Here is a 22,348-nt window from a genome sequence, read left to right on the forward strand (position 1 = left end):
GAAATTTTTATATCACCTCCTGAAGTGTCAAGGGATGCTCTTCAAGGAAACCACACAATGCAGCCTATGGTATTTGTAAGTATCAAAGTCCAGGAGATGAAAATTCTGACCATCTCTGGTTTTAATACTTTAAATAAAATATGTACTTATTTAATTCAGATGCTGGGTATTTTAAAATGCAACAGGATCAATTCAAACTTAGCAGCTGGGTGAGGGGTTTTAAATCTAACACTTTTTTTTGTGGTCAGTGAGAGACAAGGTCAGCAGCAGAACAGTGTTTCTGGTTACAGGTAGTTTAATGAAGTTATATTGTTGAAATAGGGCAGGAACTATTCCATCACATGGGACATACAAGCAAACAGATTCCAAGACTACCTTAAATACTATTATAAATCACAGCCATTTATCTTAGAACATGTGACCCATTAGAAAATAGTACTTTGGTTGCCAAAAACTGAGTCTCTCAGGCATTTCTTCTGCTGAACAGACAAGCTCAGACATCTGCAGTGAGTTTATGTTTCCGTATGTGGCACTGTAGGATGCTGAAGATGGTCCAGTGTTGCTTCAGGATCAGAGACTTTTCTTGGCTATGTGTTTCCTGGACTCTCAATGACCAATTTTTGTGTGGAGTACAGCTGGTCAATGGTAACCTGAAATAAAACCAAAATATCAGTAAAATATCCTAAGAACTGAATAGCCCAGATATTAACCTTTTTCATAACTACATTTTTCTTTCTCTAAACATTTCTTTTTGTAAATAATACACATGTCTAGACCTTAAGAAAAATAACCAATACATAAAATACCCGCACATGTAAAATCTTGAAATAATGACATTGAGGAATACCGTTTAAAGTCTCAAAAAATAACATTAGAAGTTACTACAGAGAAAAAGCAAGCAGGCTCTTTGTTTAGAAAAATGTAAAGACAAATATAATGAAAAAAATGGATATAATCAGCAGATATTTCTTACGCTTTTTGGGTGGAGAGCCTAGATATAAATTGTATGGCATGGTATTATTTTCCGTTCCTTTGCAATTTATTTTGCCTTACGAATGGTGAAGGCAGTTCAACAGTTGTTAGTTCAGGGGTAGCCTTTTACACACACTGGAGCTACCTCTTGTTGAGAGGTATGTTGAGATGGTATTCAGACCTCCTGTATTTGTGCTTTGTTGTGCAGTGAGGAAATGAAATATGACAAAAATGCAACACTGATGCTTTGACTCCTCTTGTTCTTTAGCACCTTCTAGTCTGCCCCATAACACTGGTAAATTGTGACTAGATGAGCAGTTGGCAGTTGTCACACAGCTCTTGGCTCAGCAGCTGAGATGGGGAAGGAAGAAGTTTCATGCAAGTAGGGTAATGAAAGCAGAAGACAAGATTTATTTTTTAAAGTATGGATTTTTGAGTCTATTTTTTAATATCTGTTATGCCCTTTCTTTCCCCTATTTTCTTCTTCAGGCCTGGGTACACAGTAGCTCTGTGTCCTTTTCACAAGAAAATGTAAGTGTTGAATTAGGACCAAAAAGGCTAGATGCTGAATTACACTAAGCATGCTTAGCACATTTAGTAGAATTTAATACTCTGCAAATTAAGCCTAACAGCAAGTCAGGCTCTCAAAGTAGTAAAAAATCAGGGAAAGAATGTTTTTGGCGTTTTCTGTTTACCATTTTTTGTCAGGAAAAAATCCTGGCCACTCTTGAATAAAAATTTCTCATCTATGCTCACACTCACATAAAATGTGAGTAATATTGCCTTTTAGGAAATGAACAATTTAATCTTGATAGACAATCTTGTCTGAAACTTGTAATGCATTGATTTAAATCTTGAAATATTTATTACAAGGGAGCATTTGTAAAGGAACAGAAGTTTTCCTTGCCAGCAAATATTTCCTTCTTTTTGGCACTCTGAGCTAAGTTAGTAACAGCATATGAACAACTCTGATTATTTTTGAAGTTACTTATGAAATATGTTGCATACAGAATATTTAAAACAAAGGCCATACACAACTGTGGCATGTGTTACCAACAGAAATTTTAAGCTGTCAACAAGTGTTACTTGTCAAAGAGAACTTGCTGCTCTGGGTTGTGTGGCAGGCTGTACACTTTAGTTGCTGCCTTACCACAAACCATGCTGAAGTACTTAATTTTTGTATACTGTGTTTTGGAGCCCAAAGAATCTTTAATCCTTTCCCACACAGTAGAGCAAATTTAATGGGAGGCTCAGAGGGATTACAAAAATGCTGAAACCTGAATTGCATTTTTTTTTCTCCCCCAACTGGGGAGATAGATGAGACTGAGTACGTGACTTCTCAGTCAATCATATTCAGCTGTGGCAGATGGCTTTGTAGGAGAAAGGTACGAGCTGCTGTTTGCTGTCCCTGTGCCAACAGGTGATGTTATCTACTGCTGCACCTCTTGACTCGACTGCAATAAAAGCACAGATTTATGTGTGAGCTGCTTCCTTAGCAAACCACAGGCGTGCAGGCATTTCAGCAAGTGCAGAGCCACCAGTGCTGTGCTGTCAGCCTTTGCTGGGCTGCTGCAGCTTGCCTGCCCTGCTGCCTCCCTTCCAGAACCTCTGCCATGGCACTGTAAGCCGAACTTTGAAACCTAAGGATTTTTTTTAAGCCATTAGCATTGAATTTTTAAAGTTATGATTAAGCCTTTCCCATGTGCCTTAGACAAAACAAACAGACCTTCCATTTATAGCTGCTAAAAAATTCCCATCTATAAACATCCCCTGCCTCAGCAGAAGGATTGCACCAGTATTTACACACTGACACTCATTAACCCTACGAACCACAACAGCCTTCTTACAGTGTCCTCACCACCCCGAGTCTAAAGAAAGCACTTCAGCAGCACACACTCACTGTGGATCATTCTCCCAAAACAGAGACTTAAGTGGTTACCTATTGTGGTCTTTTTTCATCGTGTATGTTTGTAGCTTGTACACCCCATTTACCCTTCTGGTAGGTGGCTGGAAGCCAGTGCATAGGTCAGTGCCAGGGGAGTTTCACTGACCACAGGAAACTTTTGGGGAAGAACACTCTATAATTTGCTGGGCAACTTGGTTACCCAAAAGTTTATTTACCTCTTTAGGTAACACATTGCAATTAGATTCCCCAGGAAAGAATGTGCAATAAAGAACCACTTTGTCATCAGGAGAAAACAATAAATAGATATATAAAAGTTGCTTCTCAGCTCCTTTTGAATTATTTGATATTTAAATTCTGCCTGCAAAACTATGTACATTGGTTCTGACAGGTTCAGCCCTCAAAACCTGACAATTTGCCTTGGTTCAAAGATTTAGTACAAGTCTATATGGTCAGCTGATTCTTGTGAACAGGAAGACTTGTTCTAGAAAACCCTACCGCTGCCTTCTGTCTGAATCCAGCAGAAGGCTTAGGGCTTCAGAATGGGATTTATCAGCACATGTGAGACAACAAATGGGGAAAAAGAACTCACTGAAGAGTATGCACTAGTCCATCTTGTTACCCAGCTATTCTCTGGTTATTAGGTATTTGTGTGGAAACATACAGAAACAAGTACTAGGCTTTTGCAATAGCTGGCAGGAATTAGCCACTTCATGGAATCTTTCATTGCTCTTGGGGAAAAAAGCATGTAGGAAAGGTTTTCCCTATATAACATCAAAGATGTCAATGGGGAGGTCCAGTAAGAATTAAATCATAGAGTTAAGAAGAGTTAGAAGCAAAATCTGAATGTCCTGCAGACACTGAAAGAACATTATATTACCCTAAAAATTCAAAAAATACAGCCAAATTGACAACTCTGAACTCTATCCTCTCCAAAGGTGTCTGGCTGCCAGTGTCTGACTCTCAGGGACACCTGTGGCTGGTGAGCAGGTTATGTCTGGCTTCCATGCCAAGCCACATGACAGATGCAATTGCAGTGGGAGAATGCTGGCCTTGGAGGCAGCCTGAATCCTAGGGGCTAACCTGGATGCTAGGGGCTAACCTGAATCCCAGGGGCTAACCTGAATCCTAGGGGCCAACCTGAACCCAGGGGCTAACCTGATTGCTAGGGGCTGCCTTCCCATCTTCACACAGGTGGTGGAGTAGATCCTGCAGACCTGTTGCTACTACTTGCAAAATACTACTAGATTATCATCTTCAGTTCCTGAAGGTATGTGGCACGTCTTGTGTATTTTATCCACACAAAGATTTTACTTCACAGCTCAGAGCTGAGGTAGAAGTGACTGCTCATATTTCTGCAGGGCTGAAAATAAGGTGACTTGGTTTCAGAATTTCTTTCTAATTTGCCTCACTCAGAGTGCATAGTTCTGCTCTGAAAAGTATGATGGTGTCTTTCCTTGACAGCTCTGTATAAAGGTCTGTCTACTTCAACAATCACCACATTTTTCTTTCCTTCTTTAGGCTCTGCAGCACAAAGGTGGCCAGACATCTCTTGTTCCCATGTACTTTAAAGGACTGCAATTGTGTGGTGTATAACCCATGAACTCTAACAAATCCTGCTGAGCCCTGATGATGATACTTTTTCTCACTGTCACTGAATTACCCTTATCATCCTGCCAAACTTGCCAGTCTCCAAACAACTAGCTACCTACTTGTGTAAGGTCACTGATAAATTTCAGGGTGACAGCCCTAAAATTACTCAGGTAAGTAGCTAGGCAGCAGCCTTTCTGCCCTCAAAGGAAACTAACATTTGTGGTTTTTTTCATACTACTGTTTATTTTTTGATGGCAGACAAAAGCAGGAGCAGCCTAACAGGTGGTTAGGTGCAACACTCTCACCTTATGTAGAATCAACTTACCGGACAATGCAAGGCCTAAACACATCAAAGTGCCACCACAACATAGTAATATAAAAACCCTGCAAGACAGCAATTTCTGTAGGTGTCAGTTTTTAAAAAATTGATCTCCCAAGACGGTAATCACTAGAGAAGTAACAATGGTTTCCTGTTTTTCTTGAAGAAATACTGCTCATAACCTAAGCTGATGTACAACAGATAGATTTACATATCTAATATATAGATATAAGGTGTTATATACACATGTATAAATACATGAAAAATACCAATCTCTAGATAGTAAACATAGCCATCTTCTCTCTTTCATTACAAATCTGCAGGCAAGAAATGGTGACCTTATTACAGCCAGGGATCATATATAAACATACACATTTTCATGGTTCTTTATTATGGAGAAACAGGAAAAAGTCCTGTGTATTAATATATTTATACCATACACAAACACACACACACATATATATATGTATAAAATCAGGGTTTTTTTTCCTGTTGCACCTAGGAAGTTGACAGGTGTATATCATGGGCATACTGCTGAATTTAACTAGGAAGAAAAATCCCTGATTTTTCCACAGTCATATTGCATTTATGGCTGTTAATCTGGGCCTCAAACACTACATGAAGAAGTTCCACGTTCATGTTTTCCAGCATGGTGACTACAGAATGCATCTTACGTGAATGCTGACAAGAACAGAAATGTACAAGAATAAAGGTTATTTTAAGAGCTGGCAACAGTCTTGTAAGTTGTTTCCCTAGAGTCTTTCCTATTAGATGATGCCAACCAAGTTGCAATCCTATTGCAAATTTAAGTGAAGTGGTTATTGTTCTTAAGAAGCACTACCTTTTTTCCCCCATGCCCAAAATTGGATATGCTACACACAGGAACACTTTATAATAGATTTTTCATATTTACTAAGGTCAGTTAAATGTTTTTTTGTTTGTTTTTAAATGAATATGGACAACCATTTTTGAAATGATCTTTTACTGCAATAATAAACACACCAGTGTGGTACACAGTAATTAATACGACTCAAATGGAACCAAAACCCTCATCAATAACTTTAGTTCCTTGCCAAATCTTTGTGTTGGTATTAAATGCTGCAGCAGCAGCCTTATTTATTTTTACTCAGGAAAGAATGTTGAAAAACTGCATTTGGCTTCTTAAACACATAGGTTATTCCAGCTCTGAAGAGCTGGAATAAATGTGGAAAAAAATTGTTTTGGAGACATTTCCCTTATTTTAATTGATTCCATTTGTCTACACAGAATGGGAAAGGAAGTGAAGGAAAGCACAGAGCTGAGAAGTTAAAACTATTGTGTATTTTACTTCTGTAAGCCTGTTCTTTGCAAATGCTGTTTTCTTTGTGCCACAACATATCCTACAACCACTGCTACATGAAGCTTTTGAAAAGGCAGGAAATATTAATTTACTGCTACCATTTGTTTGGCTTTCATGAAGATGTGAAGTAAAGTACGACACTTAATAGGCAAGAATGTATCTGAAAGTTATTTCTTCTAATAATGATAAATAATGTAATTTTGTTAGAACCATATGCACTTTATCTTGAACACCTTCATTTGGTCTGTCAGAAGTAGCGTGATGTATTTATTTAATACTCTCATTAATTTATTCTGTGAGCCTCCCTGAAGAGATACTCTTCAGTGAAAAGAGCAGTGAATCTTACCTACTCCAGCAATGATTTACACATAAAATACTGTAAACATAGATATTCGTGTGTTTTGTGTATGGTCATCTAAAACAGAAAGGGATTTTTCTTTTTAAACGCTTACTATTTCTCAGTTATGAGAGCCCCTTTTTCTTAGAATTACACAAGCATGCTACTGTCCTTAGAGACAAGATGGGCATGGCAGACACAGCCTTTGCTCCTAATAGCTACAACTGATGTAGCATGAAGTAACAAGGGCCCTCGTCAGAGAAAGCAAAAGGGGAATCTTTCAAGCCCCTTCCAGCCTGGGTTGTTCTATGATTCTGTGAAAGCCAAGTGGACCAGATTATGTGGTCCTTCAGTAACGTCACAGTTTCACTTGTCTCATTTCCTGCAAGCCACTCAGCCTCCAGATAAAAAGGAGCATGACAAGAAAAATGCCATCTCAAAAGCACACAGGGACCAACAGCAGATGGCTGCAAAGGGGAAGAATCAACCCTCTGCTATTGCAATGGTTACCTTACAAAGATGTCAGAGACTGGGAAAGCAAGCAGTGACTGATTTTGGGCTTAAACAACCAGGTGAAGGTTTGATACAGCACACATAGAAGGAAGAAGCAGGTCCGCAGATGTAATGCTCTGATGTGATCTTTTCATGCTTTCAGCACCCTGGCAATCTCCAGACTCCCACCTTGCGTCCCTCCCTATTTGTTACCTGCTAATGTTATTTCAACATTAGCTTTCTCTCTCACGCTTGTATGGAAAGCCTCGACCTTTACAGAGCAGCTCAAACTCTTCAAAAAGGCAAACACAGAAGAAGCAGATCTTCTGAAGAGTCAATTCCATGTGGGTCAAGGGGAAAAACTTCATATGGCCTGATCTTTTCTCAATATAGCATGAAGAAGAGAAAAATCACTCAGTTAAGATGCTGAGTGTAGCAAGGAAAGTAATATAGAACATTAGTACTTGAAAATATAGAGACAAAGACGTGGATAACATTGTGCTGAGTGTGTGTAACAGGTAGTCTAGTAATGCTGAGACATTTGGTATGTAAATACCCAGACCATTCACAGAGGACCCTATGTTTTGCAGCAACTACATAAGCAGAATTCATCAATGCCAATGTGAGTGCCTGCCTTACTTTTGTCAGTAGCATAATACAACAGCCACTGTCACAAAACACACATTCTGCACTAGGTCCACGAAAGTACTGTAATGTTTGTGTATTGCAGATAGACTAACTCCACAATATGTACAAAAACTAAACTGTCATTATTAAAGGAAAACATTTCACCCTTGAGTGTTTTCTTGGATCACTACTTCTAAGAGACTTTCGGAATGGAACAGTGAAGAAAATGTAGTCATTATAGACAGGTTTAAGCAGATATTAGGTATGCTTACTGAGTAGTGTGATCAAGTAATTCTGTAGCCCCAATAAATTTTCATACTGTGAACTACTGTGGTACTAAAATGAGCAGCATTATGAAAACAATCATAATTTAAAGACCACCTTTTACAGCAGATGCCTTTTAAAGTCAGATGCCAGAAACGCAATGTACTGAAATAATCATCTTTAGTCTTATTTCTCATGTAAGCTGGGGGAGCTTGGCTGGGAAGAGCTGCTAAACAGTTACACAAAGATGTATATGGTATATCTGTAGATTACCATCTTTCAGAAAATGACTTATCCACCTGTACCTCCTGGCCTTTTTTAAAAAATAATGCCCACCACCTTCTAGATTTATTCTTCCTTCCAGTACCTGATTTTGTCCCAAACCACCAAAGTCAGAGAAAGTTCCAGAGCGGCAAATGGTACATGGACTTTTTCTGTTTTTAACCGAGATTTGCTTGTCTAAATGATGATTGTTTAAGGCCTTGAAAAGCTTTGTCTTCACCACATTTTTAAGTGAACAGTACATAAAATAAGTGCAAGGGGAAAAGTACGTAAAGTACGTTCCTTGGGAAATGCTGAACTTCAGGAGCTAAAATATTTTAAGACAGCAGGTACCAAGATATCAAGGACTGAAAAGCAGGACTGGCTGGATGTAGTTCTGGGAAGATGCATACAAGAAACATGCCAGAGAATATGTTGTAGCTCACACAGGTCAAAAGCAGCCCAGAAGTGAGCAAGCCTAGAGTGGTGGGAACAGCTAAAGCCACTGATTCTTCAGTGTAGAAAATGCTGTGGCACATGGCAATGCTGATGGCTCTAGAAGATGCATTTGGTTTGGCAGCATGGAAAACCTTGGTCACCCTGCTTTTGAAGTCAGCAGCTGTCCTGATCCCAGCATGGCCTGCGCTTGTGTCCATTCAGAGTTCATCCCTGTAGTATCTTACACAGCTCAGTAGCTCCCCATGCACACCTGCTACACTTTCACTTTGATTTTTCTGAACGAGAAGCTTTCTCAGTATCTGCAGCACCAAAGTGTGAGGCTGCACAAACACCTGCAGTAATAACTCCACGAGACAAACGGATAACAAGTACACAACATGTATTATGCTTGAGGACTCTCCTGTGGGAGCTACCTCTCTCTGCAGCATCCTGCCCAATATTTTATAGAAAGTATATATGGGTAGCAGAAGTACAGAGATGTATAATTACTCTCACAGCTCAGATCTTCGATTACTAGCATAAACAAAAGAAAACTGCATCAATTAAGACAGTTTGGCATAATCACCTATTACAGAAACATGCATCAAATATTCTTCCTTTCAAGTGTAACACACTGTGTACATTTGGTAAGGCAATATCATATTAACTACATAAACTTGGATTTGTTTTCTTTATTTATTCTGATCTTATCCGGAACACCAAACATAAAGGGGAAAAGTTCAGGTGACTCAGAACTGTAATACTGTTTAACCTAGCAATTTAAATTTTCTGTTTTGTTAATGTCCTTTGAGCCAGAAGAATGTTTAAAAAAATGCCTTTCAATCTGGTACTGAAGCTATGTTTGGGGATGTGAAAGACACAGATCTGCTGAACCTTGGATTTGAATGGATGTTAGCCATAGTTTAATTATTTGGTGGTGATGTGGCTTCTTCAGGACTCCAAACTCTCCTTACCAAATTCCTGGTGCTGGTTACAGGATGGCAGCAGGTACACTGCATTTTGTAAAACTGACAGGTGCTTTTATTAGTATTTTAAAATAAGAAGACCTTTCGTGTTTCGGGAAAAAAAAAAAAGTCAATTCGGTAACATATACAATTTTCTAAGACATAAGAGACAGAGAAAATTCATTTTCCCCTGTCCTCCAAGAAGGCTATAACCAAGGATTAAACTTAATTTTATATGAGGAACAAATTACTTTAAGGTTCCAATATGTCTCTTCTTCTGCACTTATGTTACCTTACATACACCTCAGATGTCATTACAGGCTGGGCTTTTCTCTGTGCCCATTCAAATTACAAAATTGAATTTGAAAGAGCAGAAATAACAAATTGAATTTATCTTTAGAAAATATAGCTGTGTTTACAAAGATAAATTTTGTATTGGATGTTTTTGATTCAATCTGCATCTTCACCCAGAAAGGAGCACCCCATTGAGGCAAATACTTACATGTCAAGTCTCTACTGCAGTGTTTAGACCTCTAAGTGTATCAGGACAGTGTATCAGGACAGGAATAAGTTTTTATTTGTCTGCAATAAAAAGACTTCCTTTTTTTTTTTTGCAAAATCCTTACAGATTACTAAATTACAGTCATCTGTTCCTGACAAAATCATAAAGATAATTTCCTTCTTTATCTTACTTTCTTGTGATGGAGGATATCCAAAGATTTCTTTTTTCTTGCTCAGTCATCATTCTTGGTTTACTATCTCCAAACCTCCAAGCTTCAAAAGAGCATTTTTCTTTTCCTCCCCTCTTTTGGAAGAGTTCCAGTGAAAGCCATACAAAAAAACCCTCACTGCCTGGACTATCTACACTCTTTAAAAACCTGAGTAGGAAGCCAATGAGAAGAAAGGACATTAATGTTTTAGGACTGAGGATGGATTTGTTGAATTTCAGTCAATGTTTAGGCCTGTGAATTCTCACTTGCTATCCATTGTGCCTTGCTATCCATTGTGCCAGGGTCACCTTGAAATCACTTCTGAGGTCCAGCTCAGTTTCCAAACCAACACCCCAGTCAAAAAACATGACTTTGATCTACTTGATTAAGCAACCGCCATGGAGCCATAACCGCAAACACATTGAACCACTCTGTTCCTCTTGAAGTTACTCCAGGTGAGGGCAGGCAGGCTTCTGACTTCCTGCAGCCTCTCCCCTGGGGCAGGAATTGCACCCCTTGCCTCTCAGTGCCAAGGCAAATATCCCCTGCAGCACCACACCAAGCTGATGCCAAGCCCTCGTGCTCCAACCTGCCCAAGTTGAGGTGGGTGTCCTGCCATCACACTGCTCTTCAGGGGGACAGCTCACGCTCAGCCAGTTCCACACACAGATGGGTTAACTTCCCAGTGCTCCTCTGCCCAGCCCATTTTACAAACAGTAAGGAGAATTAAGAAAGGGAGAAAATAATTATTTGCAAACCCTGCAGCTTTTAGGCAGGAGATATCTGTGTTTGTGTGGATATAGGGTGTTGCTTATATTAACTTGTTTAATTGGACTAAACTAAAGCAGCATTTTTTTCTTTTGTTTTGGCAAAGATAAATTATTGGATTTAGCACAGCTGGTAAGAGCTAATTCCGTACAAAGAGTTCTTTTCAGTAGTGTGGGTGGCAAAACACTTTCAGCAACTGGCCTAATTAGTTCTTCCTTCTTTGCAATAGCACAGGACAGTTCAAAGAAGAAAAAAAAAAAAGAGATTGTAATGGAAGATGCGGTATAAAATCACTCTGCTCTTCTGGTTTTGCCGGTCCTCCCTTATTTAACGTCACACTAAGCAGAGGCTTGCCCTAGTATTTTGCAGCACAGATAATAATTAGGAGTAGGAGGTTAGCACTTATTCCAAACACAGGCAGGGAGCAGCGTCTGTTCCTTTGCACATGTCAGAGTAGAGCATTCCTCTCCCGAAACACCCCGGCCAAACCCAAGCAGCAGTGACGGATGCACCACGGAGGGCTTTCCCCTCGGCAGAGCTCCCATTCGGCATCGCGGTGGGATGCTTCCTTAGCACAGGCTGGGAAGCCCGAGCTGCCGACGAGCTGCACTCCGCAGCGCACCCTCCCTGACACGGATCATTTACGTGACAAAAGACAACGCGGGTGCCAAGTAGGATCATTTCAGCTTCACTGCTCCCGACGTACAGCCCACCAGCTGCAGGGCAATAACCAATAACCCACTGCCCCCAACAAGCACTGACTTGAGCGCACAGACACCGTCCTTTCCATACGAGCCGGCCAAAGGCACTCGGGCTCTTCCACCAGACCAGCACACACACTGACGTGCAAACGCTCTGCAGCTGTCAGCAAGATACAGCTCCTACCAGATAAAAACTGGGCTTGGCGAGATCCACTTGACCTTCTGAATGTCAGTGAGATAAAGGGTAAAAGGCCAGGAAGGGCACAGATGTTTGAATTTACCTCCATTATAGGCCATCTAGGAAACTGCTGGAATTTTTTTTTCTTGCTATGTTGTTTTGAATAATGATTCTGGAGGTGTGCTTGAGTGAGTTACAAATCTATTAAAAAAAACAATTCAAAATGTTACAAGCCATTAGCAATGTTTCTTTTTCTCCTAACTAGACTGAATAAACGCAGGATTATGAAAAATGTCTGTTAGGAAAAACTGAATGTGAAGGGCAAAACCAAATTAAAAGTGAAGAGTATTTTATGAGGACAAACAAAATGACCAATAAGGAAACTCTCCAGAGAGCTTAAAGAAAAACTCAGCAATGAAACGAAAAAATAACAGTTTTTACCTGTATCTACAGTTCCTGTCTTTTTATTATTATTATCATTATTATATTTGCTCATTTGTTTCTGTTGGCAGCAAATGGAAGACAGACAGCTACTCCTATAGGTAATATTAGTCAATCTGATGAAAAACAAGAATTAATAAAATTTCTTAGAATTGCCTGCTGCTCATTTACAGTTTGAACAGTCTGATATTGAGAATAATATTTTCTAATACATACTTCTCCGTAACAGTTGTTAGAGAGTCTGTGGAATTTTTGGCCAATGGAAGGTTGTTGATGAATCTTGAAAAGGCTATTTAAACACATGTTGGGGGGAAGGCAGAGACAGGAGGCAATTGTGGGGAACAGACTGAATCTAGGAATTTGTCAGTGAGGAACCCTGTCTGAAATAATTTCTAATACAGCACTTTCCTCCTTCTGTGGCTTGACACCTTGAGTGTTACTTAATTTTCTTTCCATTTTTCTCTATAAAAAACATTGGAAAAAAGGGAAACTGATTGACTATAAACAGAAAACAGTGAAGCTACTACACACAAGCTGTTATGTAAAGCAGAGATCTGCCCTTTATCTTTCAGTATTAATCATCTCAGAGTTTTAACAAAAGGAGAGCAAGACTAACTGGGAAGAGATTAAAAATGATTCTGTAGTGTATATAATGTATTATGTCCTTTAACAAACATATGAATCCAAAAATTATTTTGCACATTCTAAGTCAGCTTGTTTATTTTTCTATTCAAAAACACTGTGCAAAAACCTTACATATAAGCTTGTGTACAAAAGAAATGCCCCTCTGGGAAAAACCACAGAAAAGTGAGCCAGTAGATGGCATTGTGGCACTTCAAAAGACATTCCAGAAAATTCCACATAAAAAACATGCAAGCCTAAGTGCTGTGTTTAACCACTTACTGTTTAACCGATGCAGTATTTTACTCCTGCTCAGTGCTCCACATGCACAACCGAATAAACGAAACAGCATGATGTAACTCTCCACTCCTGAAACAAATCTCGTCTGCTCTGGTTCCCAAATCCAATTAGCTCCATATGCTAGATTTACAATCCCAGTCTTGAAAAGATGGTCCTTATTTGATGATTAATGTCCCACGAGCCATGGCCATCATAGATATACCAGAATAGATGTGATTAATGGAAAAATATTTACTAAAACGCCATAATCTACAAGATTTTACAATCAATGCAGACAATACTATTTCCTGCCATACAGCAACTTCTGTGGATTAGATACCCCTTTAAAGTTAATTTCTTAAGTATTTTCTGAATATTCCCACTTTGTTTCAATTAAGCTGCTGATACGCCCTCACAGCTAGAGATGAGAAGACTGTAGCAACCCACAAGTTTCTTGTGCAACACAGCAGTTCTCTATTCCTCAAACCACACAAATTTGAAATAATTTTGCAGAACTCAACATACAAAAGACCTTGTGAGTTTAAGAATTATATTCCACACACAGGCAAACTTAGTTAAACTGAAGCTACAGTTGCAATTATCAACTTTATCTGCAAGCTACTTTATAGATAAACCCGCTTTACCTTGATCATCTCTGTACAGGGGGTTGGAGCAGAGATTTCTGGAGGTCTCTTCCAGTCCCAGCTGTTCTGTAAGGCTTATATATCAATCCCCCTCATGACATTACTCTTTATGAAAACATCTAGTTTCAGTATGCTATTCATTTTCTCAGGAAGTTCTAAAAATCCTTGTATCAGAAGGAAAAACTTTCAGGATGGTGTAAATCAATCTGACTACCTTAAGGACCCTCATTAAATTCAAATAGCATATTCTAAGCATCCAGTTGTATATAGCCCTTTTTTCTGTGTGCCACTTCTAGAGTAAACTAAAGCAGCTTAGTTTTGCTGATGGAAAAAAATTCAACTTCAGGTCTTCACTGCCTGATAGTGTAACACTTGGATTAAGAAACAAAGAAGAAACTAAAACTGCATCCACAAATTAATAGATCAAATCTTTTAGCAAATTTAATATCTATTAAAACATCATCCTCACTTGAACAATGCTGGGGTTTGTATGTGAAAATTCCCTCTTCAAATTATAAATAGGTTTTTAAAACACAGAAAGATACAAGAAAAATGTTTCTTTCATTCCCTATGAAGTTATAAGCATTACTGTGAATATTTAAATATTAAAAATGGATGTCTCCTTTTTGGAATAGAGGAGGTCAGATTGGGCTGGAGCACCCAGGAGAAGAGGGAAAACAGTTCCTTCCTCTTATTGTCACTTCTTTCAACATGATCCCATCTTAGAGGTAGATGACAAGTGTCACAAACCCAAAAGCATTTTAAAGAGATAGAATGGTGTAGCAGGGAGGAACACGAGCACTGATAACTGGATCAATTTAACGATCTACCTTTTCCAGTATTTTGTGCCCAACATAGTCCACAAGCAGTTCTTCAGGGAAAGGGAGCATGAACATGACACACATGCATCCTTCTGCTAAAATGCCTCTTCTGCTTCTAGTGACAACAACTTTTTGGCAACTTCATGGCCATGTAACCATAACACCGTTTCAACAGATGTGATTAATTTGTCTAATCCCATTTGAACTCATCCACCTGCTGGCCTCCCCCCAGCATGCTGGGGCATGTGGCAATGAGTTCTACCATGTATTTGTGAACTTGGCACTTCTTTTGAACTCTTCAAGCTTCGTGGTTGATCATTTTGCTTTGACCTTGTAAAATGTTTAGAAGTGTAAAGAAAAATGTCACTCTACTTGTATTTTCCTCAGAAATGTTTTTCTTCTGTGGGAGTTTTCAAGTGGTATATTCCTCGTACCCAGGCACCAGGAAGGAGGGTAACTCAGATAAAGTACTCCACCAGCTAACATCTACGTGGTCAGGAGCAAATGAAACAGGACAATAGCAGACACCATTTCTGAACAGACTGGAAACAATGACCCCCTGCAATCCATTTGACAGTAGAAGTAGAAAAAGGTGACCTGACTGACTGAACTTACTATTGTAAAGCAGAGTCAGAGTGCCCAACTGTGTCCACTGACCACACTCTGGGTCACAAAGTCCATTGCATTGGAATGAACCCTTGGAGTTAATACAGTGTGACCTTGTGTGGTGACCTCCAGAGTGTGGTGGCTCACAGGGAAAGAAAAGCATCCTTCACCATCTTATTTATGATGTATGTTTGGTTTTGTATCCTGTGAGGCTTGGTGATGGGGACTGACACAGAACCAGCAAGAAGATGATATGGGGTCATCCCAGTTTGGCCTTCTGGGAAACCTATCTTCAACTTAAAATTGTTACAGACCTCTCTTGCCTGCATTGAACTGTGATTTGCAGGGGGCACCACTTATATCTCAGAGAGAAAAACAATTTGGTCATTTTCTTGTATTCATCAGCTACCCTTTGCTATCAAGAGAATCCTTGATGAGGAAAGCAGCCTGACCAAGGACAGACACTTTTTGTGGAAAGATTTCCTTGTAGCTGAATCCACAGAATGCAATTTCCTTCCAAACCCATCGAAGAGTTTGAATTTTTTGTCCTTTGACATACTCATAAATATTGGTTCTTCTCATGCAGCCAGTGCTTCAACAGAATCAGAGCTGGAGCATGTATGCAAAAGGATTCATACTCTCATCATGCCAGGTGGTATTTTCTCAACCCATTCAGTGGCTCTCGATGCTGTGCTCAGCCACGTCTAAACAAATCATGCTGTATCTGTTTGTTTTAGAGAATGGGAAATACAGCTAATCCCAAAGACAAGAGATTTTTTGAAGATGACTATTGTTTCAAAAGTCCGCATTATAAACAAGTGGTACAAATTTTGAAACTTTAAAATGGGCTTGGTGCTGATTCACCAGAGCAGAGGCCACTGTTTTAACACAGCATGAGTCAATGGGAATTTTCTCAGATACTAAAGAAGTGGTGACAACTGTGGTTGTGTCACAGGCTTTCATTGCTCTTCCAGACCAAAATTATAGTCAGAAAAAACCGCAACCCAGCGTGCTCTTACTTGCAAAAGGAAGATCTGTGCTAGACCTCCCTCTAATGTAGTCTCTGAAGTGTTCCACTGCTCGTAGGACTGGTAACTATTTGTGAAAGAGCAACTTTCTAAACCATACACACAGAGACAGCCATGGAGCATCTGGACCAGGCAGGGAGCTCAGGCATACCATTCCCTCAGGCTGGAGGCATCCCAATTACAACATCTGTCCAGAAGGAGAAACAGATGGCCAACTTCTCCACACTTTTCTGCCTGCCTGACCTGATGTCCTCTACACCAGTCACTTGGGCAGATAAATAATAATAAATAAAATTAATAAGGCTAATTAAACCCCCTGGGTAAATTAAAGAGTTAATTATGTGACAGTACTTCTCAGTCCTAAATATTGGGCCAAATCACTGGGGCTCTCTATGCATTCACTAAAAAAAAGCAGACTGACAGAAAAAGTATTATCCTCAAGATACTACATTTGCTAATTTGCTGTACAATTGCAGGGTTAATTGACAACGTCTTGCCATTTCTGAAAGCAGTTTGACAGATTTTTCCAGGCACTCCAACACTGTCTACAGCAAATCTATGTGAGGTACCATAATATCTATTGCTCACAAGTAAAAGAAAAAGCTCTCAACTCAGCAAGAATTGTGTTTCTTAAAAAAAATTTAAAACATCTTACTAACTGATGCTTAGGTTTTTCTGTACAAATCAGCATTTACAGATTAGTATTTCTCACTTTGTTTCAAGCTCACAATCCAATCAATAATTACATTAAAATACACCGGCAAGGACAAAATACAAAGTAGAGGTAGCCAATTAAGAATTTCCTTAAGCTGCAAGCATGCAAATCAAATTGAACTAATAAATTAAAATTTTTAATCTTGATTTTTGAGCATTCTTCCCTCCATAAACTCAGTCTTTAACTCCACTGTTAGTTATTTCCTGCTTTTCTTTTAAATTCTTCTAAATGATATTTAAATCATTTTTCTAAACCTGGTAGGATTTTACGGTTGTTTTGTCTGCATTTGTGCTGGCAGTAACTTCTGAAGCTGCCACCTCACTTTTACAGCAAAATAAAGATATTGTGCTCTCACAAGTTCCTATGGACACCTGGCAACCACCTACAAAAGAACACCCAATTAATGGCTTCTCTGGAAGAAAGGCTGTGGCGTGAGCACAAGTCTTTCTGTTTACTCACCAGAGAATCAATTCAGGAGAGGGGAGCAGAAAATGTTTCAGCTACAGGGTAAGCTTACACAAGATCTTTTAAGTGATGAGGTAACCACAATCATCAAGCCATAGGGCCCAGCAATGGAAAAATGGCGATTTCCTAAATTCACACATCCACAAACCATCATTTTAAAGTTCAGACAGGACAGACCTGCAAGCAACCACAAAATAATGGAAGGGATATTCAGAGTTGCTGCCAACTCCCTGGTGTTCCTCGCCCTTGCATTGGCTACAGACCTCACCACCCACCATTCTTTCCTGGCCCTCACTTCCAGTCCCAGTTTAAATCACCTTTTAATGAACACAGGGCAAAAGTTACTCAACGTGTGGCTGCAAACTGAGGTGACTTCTTGCCTGCAAAGCCACACCATACCTTATCCCAGAGGGTGACAAATATCTGCCCTCTAGTTTAGATACAAACCCTCTGGCACCCACCACAGGAGCTTGTATCTCACTGTGTTACTTTGTCCCAGTTGATGTTAAGGGACACAAGTTCAATTTCTTTCAGTCACAGATGGAAATGTTGAATTGTTAAAGGATATTGTAAGAGATGGACCAAAACTTGCCCTAATTACTATAACCTGCTTGAGTCAATATGCAAGTGTTACAAAGCTTCCCATGTAAACTGAAGAAGTTAATCTTAGAAATAAGAACGATAAATGCTGTGCTTTCATCAAAAAAAGCTTTTCCTTTGAACTTTTAATTACGCAACAAAAATTTATTAACTATTTTAGGGAGAAACTTTCTCAGGAAATAGAGTGATAACACATTTATCATTTTCTGTGGCTCAGATGATATTTGACATAATTTCTCCTTAGGACCCTCCTTCCTTTCAGCCAACTAAAATCTCATGCCTCAATTCCACAGTGATTCCAAGTCTTCTTTAATTAGGAAGTTTATGAAGAATCACAGAAAAACTCCTTTAGTTGTGATCGAGTTGAAAAAGCACAGAGAAAAACAGTCCGAGGAAATGCAATGTGAGGCTTGGCTCATGTCAGATTGAGTTTTCTACTTTATTCTATTTATACCTGAAGAGTATATGAATATATTTTCAGAATGTATTCTCAGTCTTTTTCTTACTGTACTTTCCTTTTAAAAAGAGGTGCAGCCCCTGCACATGATACAGCCATGAAGTTACCCTGCCAAAGAGATATCACTCTTACAGAAAGGATCTTGAGGAGTTTGTTCATGAAAGAATCTGATCCAGGAGGGAAGCATAGTCAGGCCACTCTGAATCAGACTGCAGACCTGAGGTTTCTGAGAATGTGCTTGTAAGGTGAAAGTCAGTCAAATGCCACTGAATATGGCATTCAACAGCATCCAATGTCCCACTGGCAGCCATGGTAGCTCCATGGTAAGGGAAGTGAAGGAAAGGAAGCTATTTCCTGATGTGGCAGCAAATCTTCTCTTACTGGTCTGTTCAGTAACACCCTCTGAGAAGACCAGATGCAAACAGGAGTAAGGCCACAGCTAATGTAAACATACCAAAACCAAAACCAGAACCAACATTAGCCAATGTCAGATGAGAAAAAACCATCACTGGGAGGGTAAAAGGTACTGGCAAAAATTGGCAAAAATTAGAAATTATCCATTATGTTAATAAGAGGCATGAACATAGCTTTCCACCTCTTTCCAAACACAGTACGACTCTTTGAAGGCAGACGCCAATTACTGCTAAGTTAAATGATGGGAAAGAAAATGCTACATATGAGTGCCCAGAATTTTAACACATTGCTTTTATATCCATAAAGGACCACCTCTACACTATTAAATGCTGAGAACATCAATTTTTAGTGAACGTGTTTTGCTTCTGCTTTAAAAATGGAAGAAAGAAAGAAGTGCCTGGCATAGAGAATTGGTCTCCTTTTGCCAATAATGCTAGTCAATATTAACATGTAAGTTTTTAATGATTCACTACACTGTTTGATTATCCACTCCCCAAACCCACCTTAATTAGTGGAAATATTGATTTTACAATGTTCAGTCCTACAAGCTTAAGAAATATGAGCTGATAAACCTAGTCCTGAATAACAAAGAATTAAACTGATATAGTAATAAAATTTTAACAAAGGGAAAATGCCCTCCTGGACCTAAACTGAGTTATAGTAGATAACATTTTAAAATTTTAGTTTGAATCCTGCTGAGGCAATAATTTATGGAATGCTGCCTTGCCAAGCAAGTCACCAAGAGCTCCTTGAGAGGATGTGATTGTACTGTTGCCACAACATACTGTCTGGTTCAAAATATTCTCCCAGATGTATAATAGAGTCATAGCACAAAGCAAATGGTGCCAATGGTCTAGCTGACAAGCTTTTCCTATCAAGGAGAAAAACAACCTGGTCCAAATTCAATTTTTTAAAAAAAGAATGGCAGAATCTTAGTGCTTTTTCATTCAGCATACAAAAAATGTTTCCAGACTTCTATCTCATAAAAATGAAAATTCTCCTTTTCTTTTATAGGAATAGGAAATTATGAGCATCTTTTCTGTCTTAGAAACCACAGTACAGCTACAGTCAATGGACATATGTTTAACATTAACAGATAAGCTCTTAAGTCTGAAGGGACAAGAGTAGTATGTCAACGTTAAGGTCTGTTTTAAAGCAGACATAACATTGCCAGTAATTCCTGAGATCAAGCTGTAACTATGTAAGCTGTAGAAACTTCACTTCTTCTAAATTCTGCATTTGCACAAGCATTTGTGAAGTAAAATGTTACCAACCTTCTGTAAAAACAGACTAAGCATTCTCATTAAGTGCCCAGAACTATCACTTAGGGGAAGACACTTTTCCCTGCATATGTTCTAGTAGAGAGACACACATTCAACAGGATCCCTTTTCCTCATTCCTATAAAGGACCAACTTACATCGCCAACACTCATGGAAAAGGAGCAAACAGTTTTATGGAAAAACCCCACATTTTAATCTGTTTTTCCTTGAGAGCAAGTGTATCTTTTGGAAAAGGTAAAAAGCATGTCTTAGCTGTAAGTAAGTCTTCATGTAAAGAACTAAAGCAAATAACTAAATCCTGGCTAATATTTGACAGTTGCTGCCTTATGGAAACACTGAGGTCTGCAAGGACAGTGGCAGAATGATTAAATGGTAAACCACTATGTCAGCTGTTGAAGAGATTAAAAACCAACAGCCTGTGTAACAGTAACAACAAAAAAGATCAACAGGACAACAGCAAGTGGTGGCATCAGCATTACCAGAAATGTGTGTAAAACAGGCTTCAGTTACTATTTCGGTATCAAAGCCAGTACCTTAAATTCTCAAGCGACCCAAGATGTGGAAGGCAGCAAGACCTACTGAGATACAGCCCACTTGACAAATCACGCTTGTCTAAACATCAGCTTGGGAACTCCTCTCCCCCCCCCCCCCCCTTTTTCTTCTAAGAGAGATTTCTGGAACTGCTGGTGTTAGCGTTTGGTTCTGAATGTTCTGAGGGTTGCCAGAGCATAACCCCTCCCTGCTGCTGGAGAGGAGCAGCCTGGGGCCTGGGCACCTGCCGGGAGGGAGCCATGCAGAGCAGCTCCACACCTGCTGCTCCCCAAAATAAGGGCTATCAGGTGGTGCTGCGGGGGCACTGACACGTCCATAAGGCTTGCTATGAGTCATATACACAGTGCAGCACAGCCAGGGCTCTGAAATGCTACCTCAGGCAGAGCCAACGCTGACACATTGCCTTCCCACTTGCAAGAACCAAGACTCCAGGCCATGACTCCTTTCCTTCTCCAGAAAAATGCATCCAAAGCACAGTCAAAAACAAACAGTGGGGCAAGCTATGGAAAGCACTAAAACCTCCCATGCTGGTGTAAATGCAAGAGACGGCCAAAGGAAGTTTTCCTGTGCCTGCCCACTCCCTTTTAGTCCCACTGACATGAGAACAACTGTTCTTAGTTCAATGCAAAAGGTAAACTGGGGGCACTGCCAATGTAAGCACAATCCTAAAAGTCATATAATGAAGAGATGTATGGACTGTCAGCATCACTAACGAGCTGACACATGGTGCCTCTCCCTGTTGTCAACAACAGACTAACTGTGAGAAAGGCAGCCAGAGGGCAGCCAATTTTGGGAGTTTCTGGGTGATGGCTCCAGGCTGGACCAAGTACACAACTACAGTTACCCCTGGCTTCCAACAGTTTAAAAGTTTTCCTTCTGTTTTAGCTTTAGGTATGCTTTTGTTTTCCTTCCATTGATTTTATTGAGAAGATTACTGATGAAAACCAGATCTATCAGAACTTGCTTCTGTATATAAATGGCACCTTCAAAGGTCATCTAGGACCTGGTAAATGAGTCCTTAAGGCTTCTAATAAAAATCATAAATGCAGCATGCTGTTTGTACTGATCTTTAGCTCTGTACCAGAAAAAACTTGACCTATGTTCCTTAATTAGGAGAATTTACTGAGCATTTAATACACAGGACAGGCAGATGCATGGATTTAATTAATAAGGCAAAGAATGTAAACAGAAATAAAATATTATCTACTTAAAAATAATTAGGTAAATAGATTCCTGTAGAGAAAGCAGTTTCCAGGTCATAATCCATACAATTGCAACAACTGAAATAGAATGGGTACTGATTTATACCTGTTACTACAGCTCCCAATTTGGACTTTTTTAGTGTTTTGCACTAAACATTTCATAGTGTTTTCAGCACTGCAAACTTCTTTCTTATATCAGTAATTTGGAAAAAATACAGTTCTGTGACACCACATTTCATCACAGGCAGTTCAAAACATTTTTCCAAGTGTATCAGTTAATTTCACAAGTTTGCTGTGATGCAATGCAGAAGAGACCAACTTTGTTAACCCCTATCTGGTTAAAATTTCTGGTAAA

General features: G+C 39.4%; 1 protein-coding gene across 2 annotated transcripts in view; it reads right to left on the reverse strand.

The window, feature by feature from the left end:
* Positions 1-277: 277 nt before the first annotated feature.
* Positions 278-22,348, reverse strand: part of LYRM4 (LYR motif containing 4) — an 86,260-nt gene continuing 64,189 nt past the window's right edge. For both annotated transcript variants that reach the window (XM_066187650.1, XM_066187641.1), the window contains one exon: positions 278-650. In XM_066187650.1, the coding sequence (XP_066043747.1) occupies positions 588-650 (63 nt within the window). In that variant the 3' untranslated portion in view covers positions 278-587. The remainder of the gene's footprint in view (positions 651-22,348) is intronic.

The sequence above is a fragment of the Chamaea fasciata genome, unplaced genomic scaffold, assembly GCF_029207755.1.
Source record: "Chamaea fasciata isolate MVZ Bird 193981 ecotype frontalis unplaced genomic scaffold, bChaFas1.0.hap1 SCAF_1, whole genome shotgun sequence".
NCBI lineage: Eukaryota > Metazoa > Chordata > Aves > Passeriformes > Sylviidae > Chamaea > Chamaea fasciata.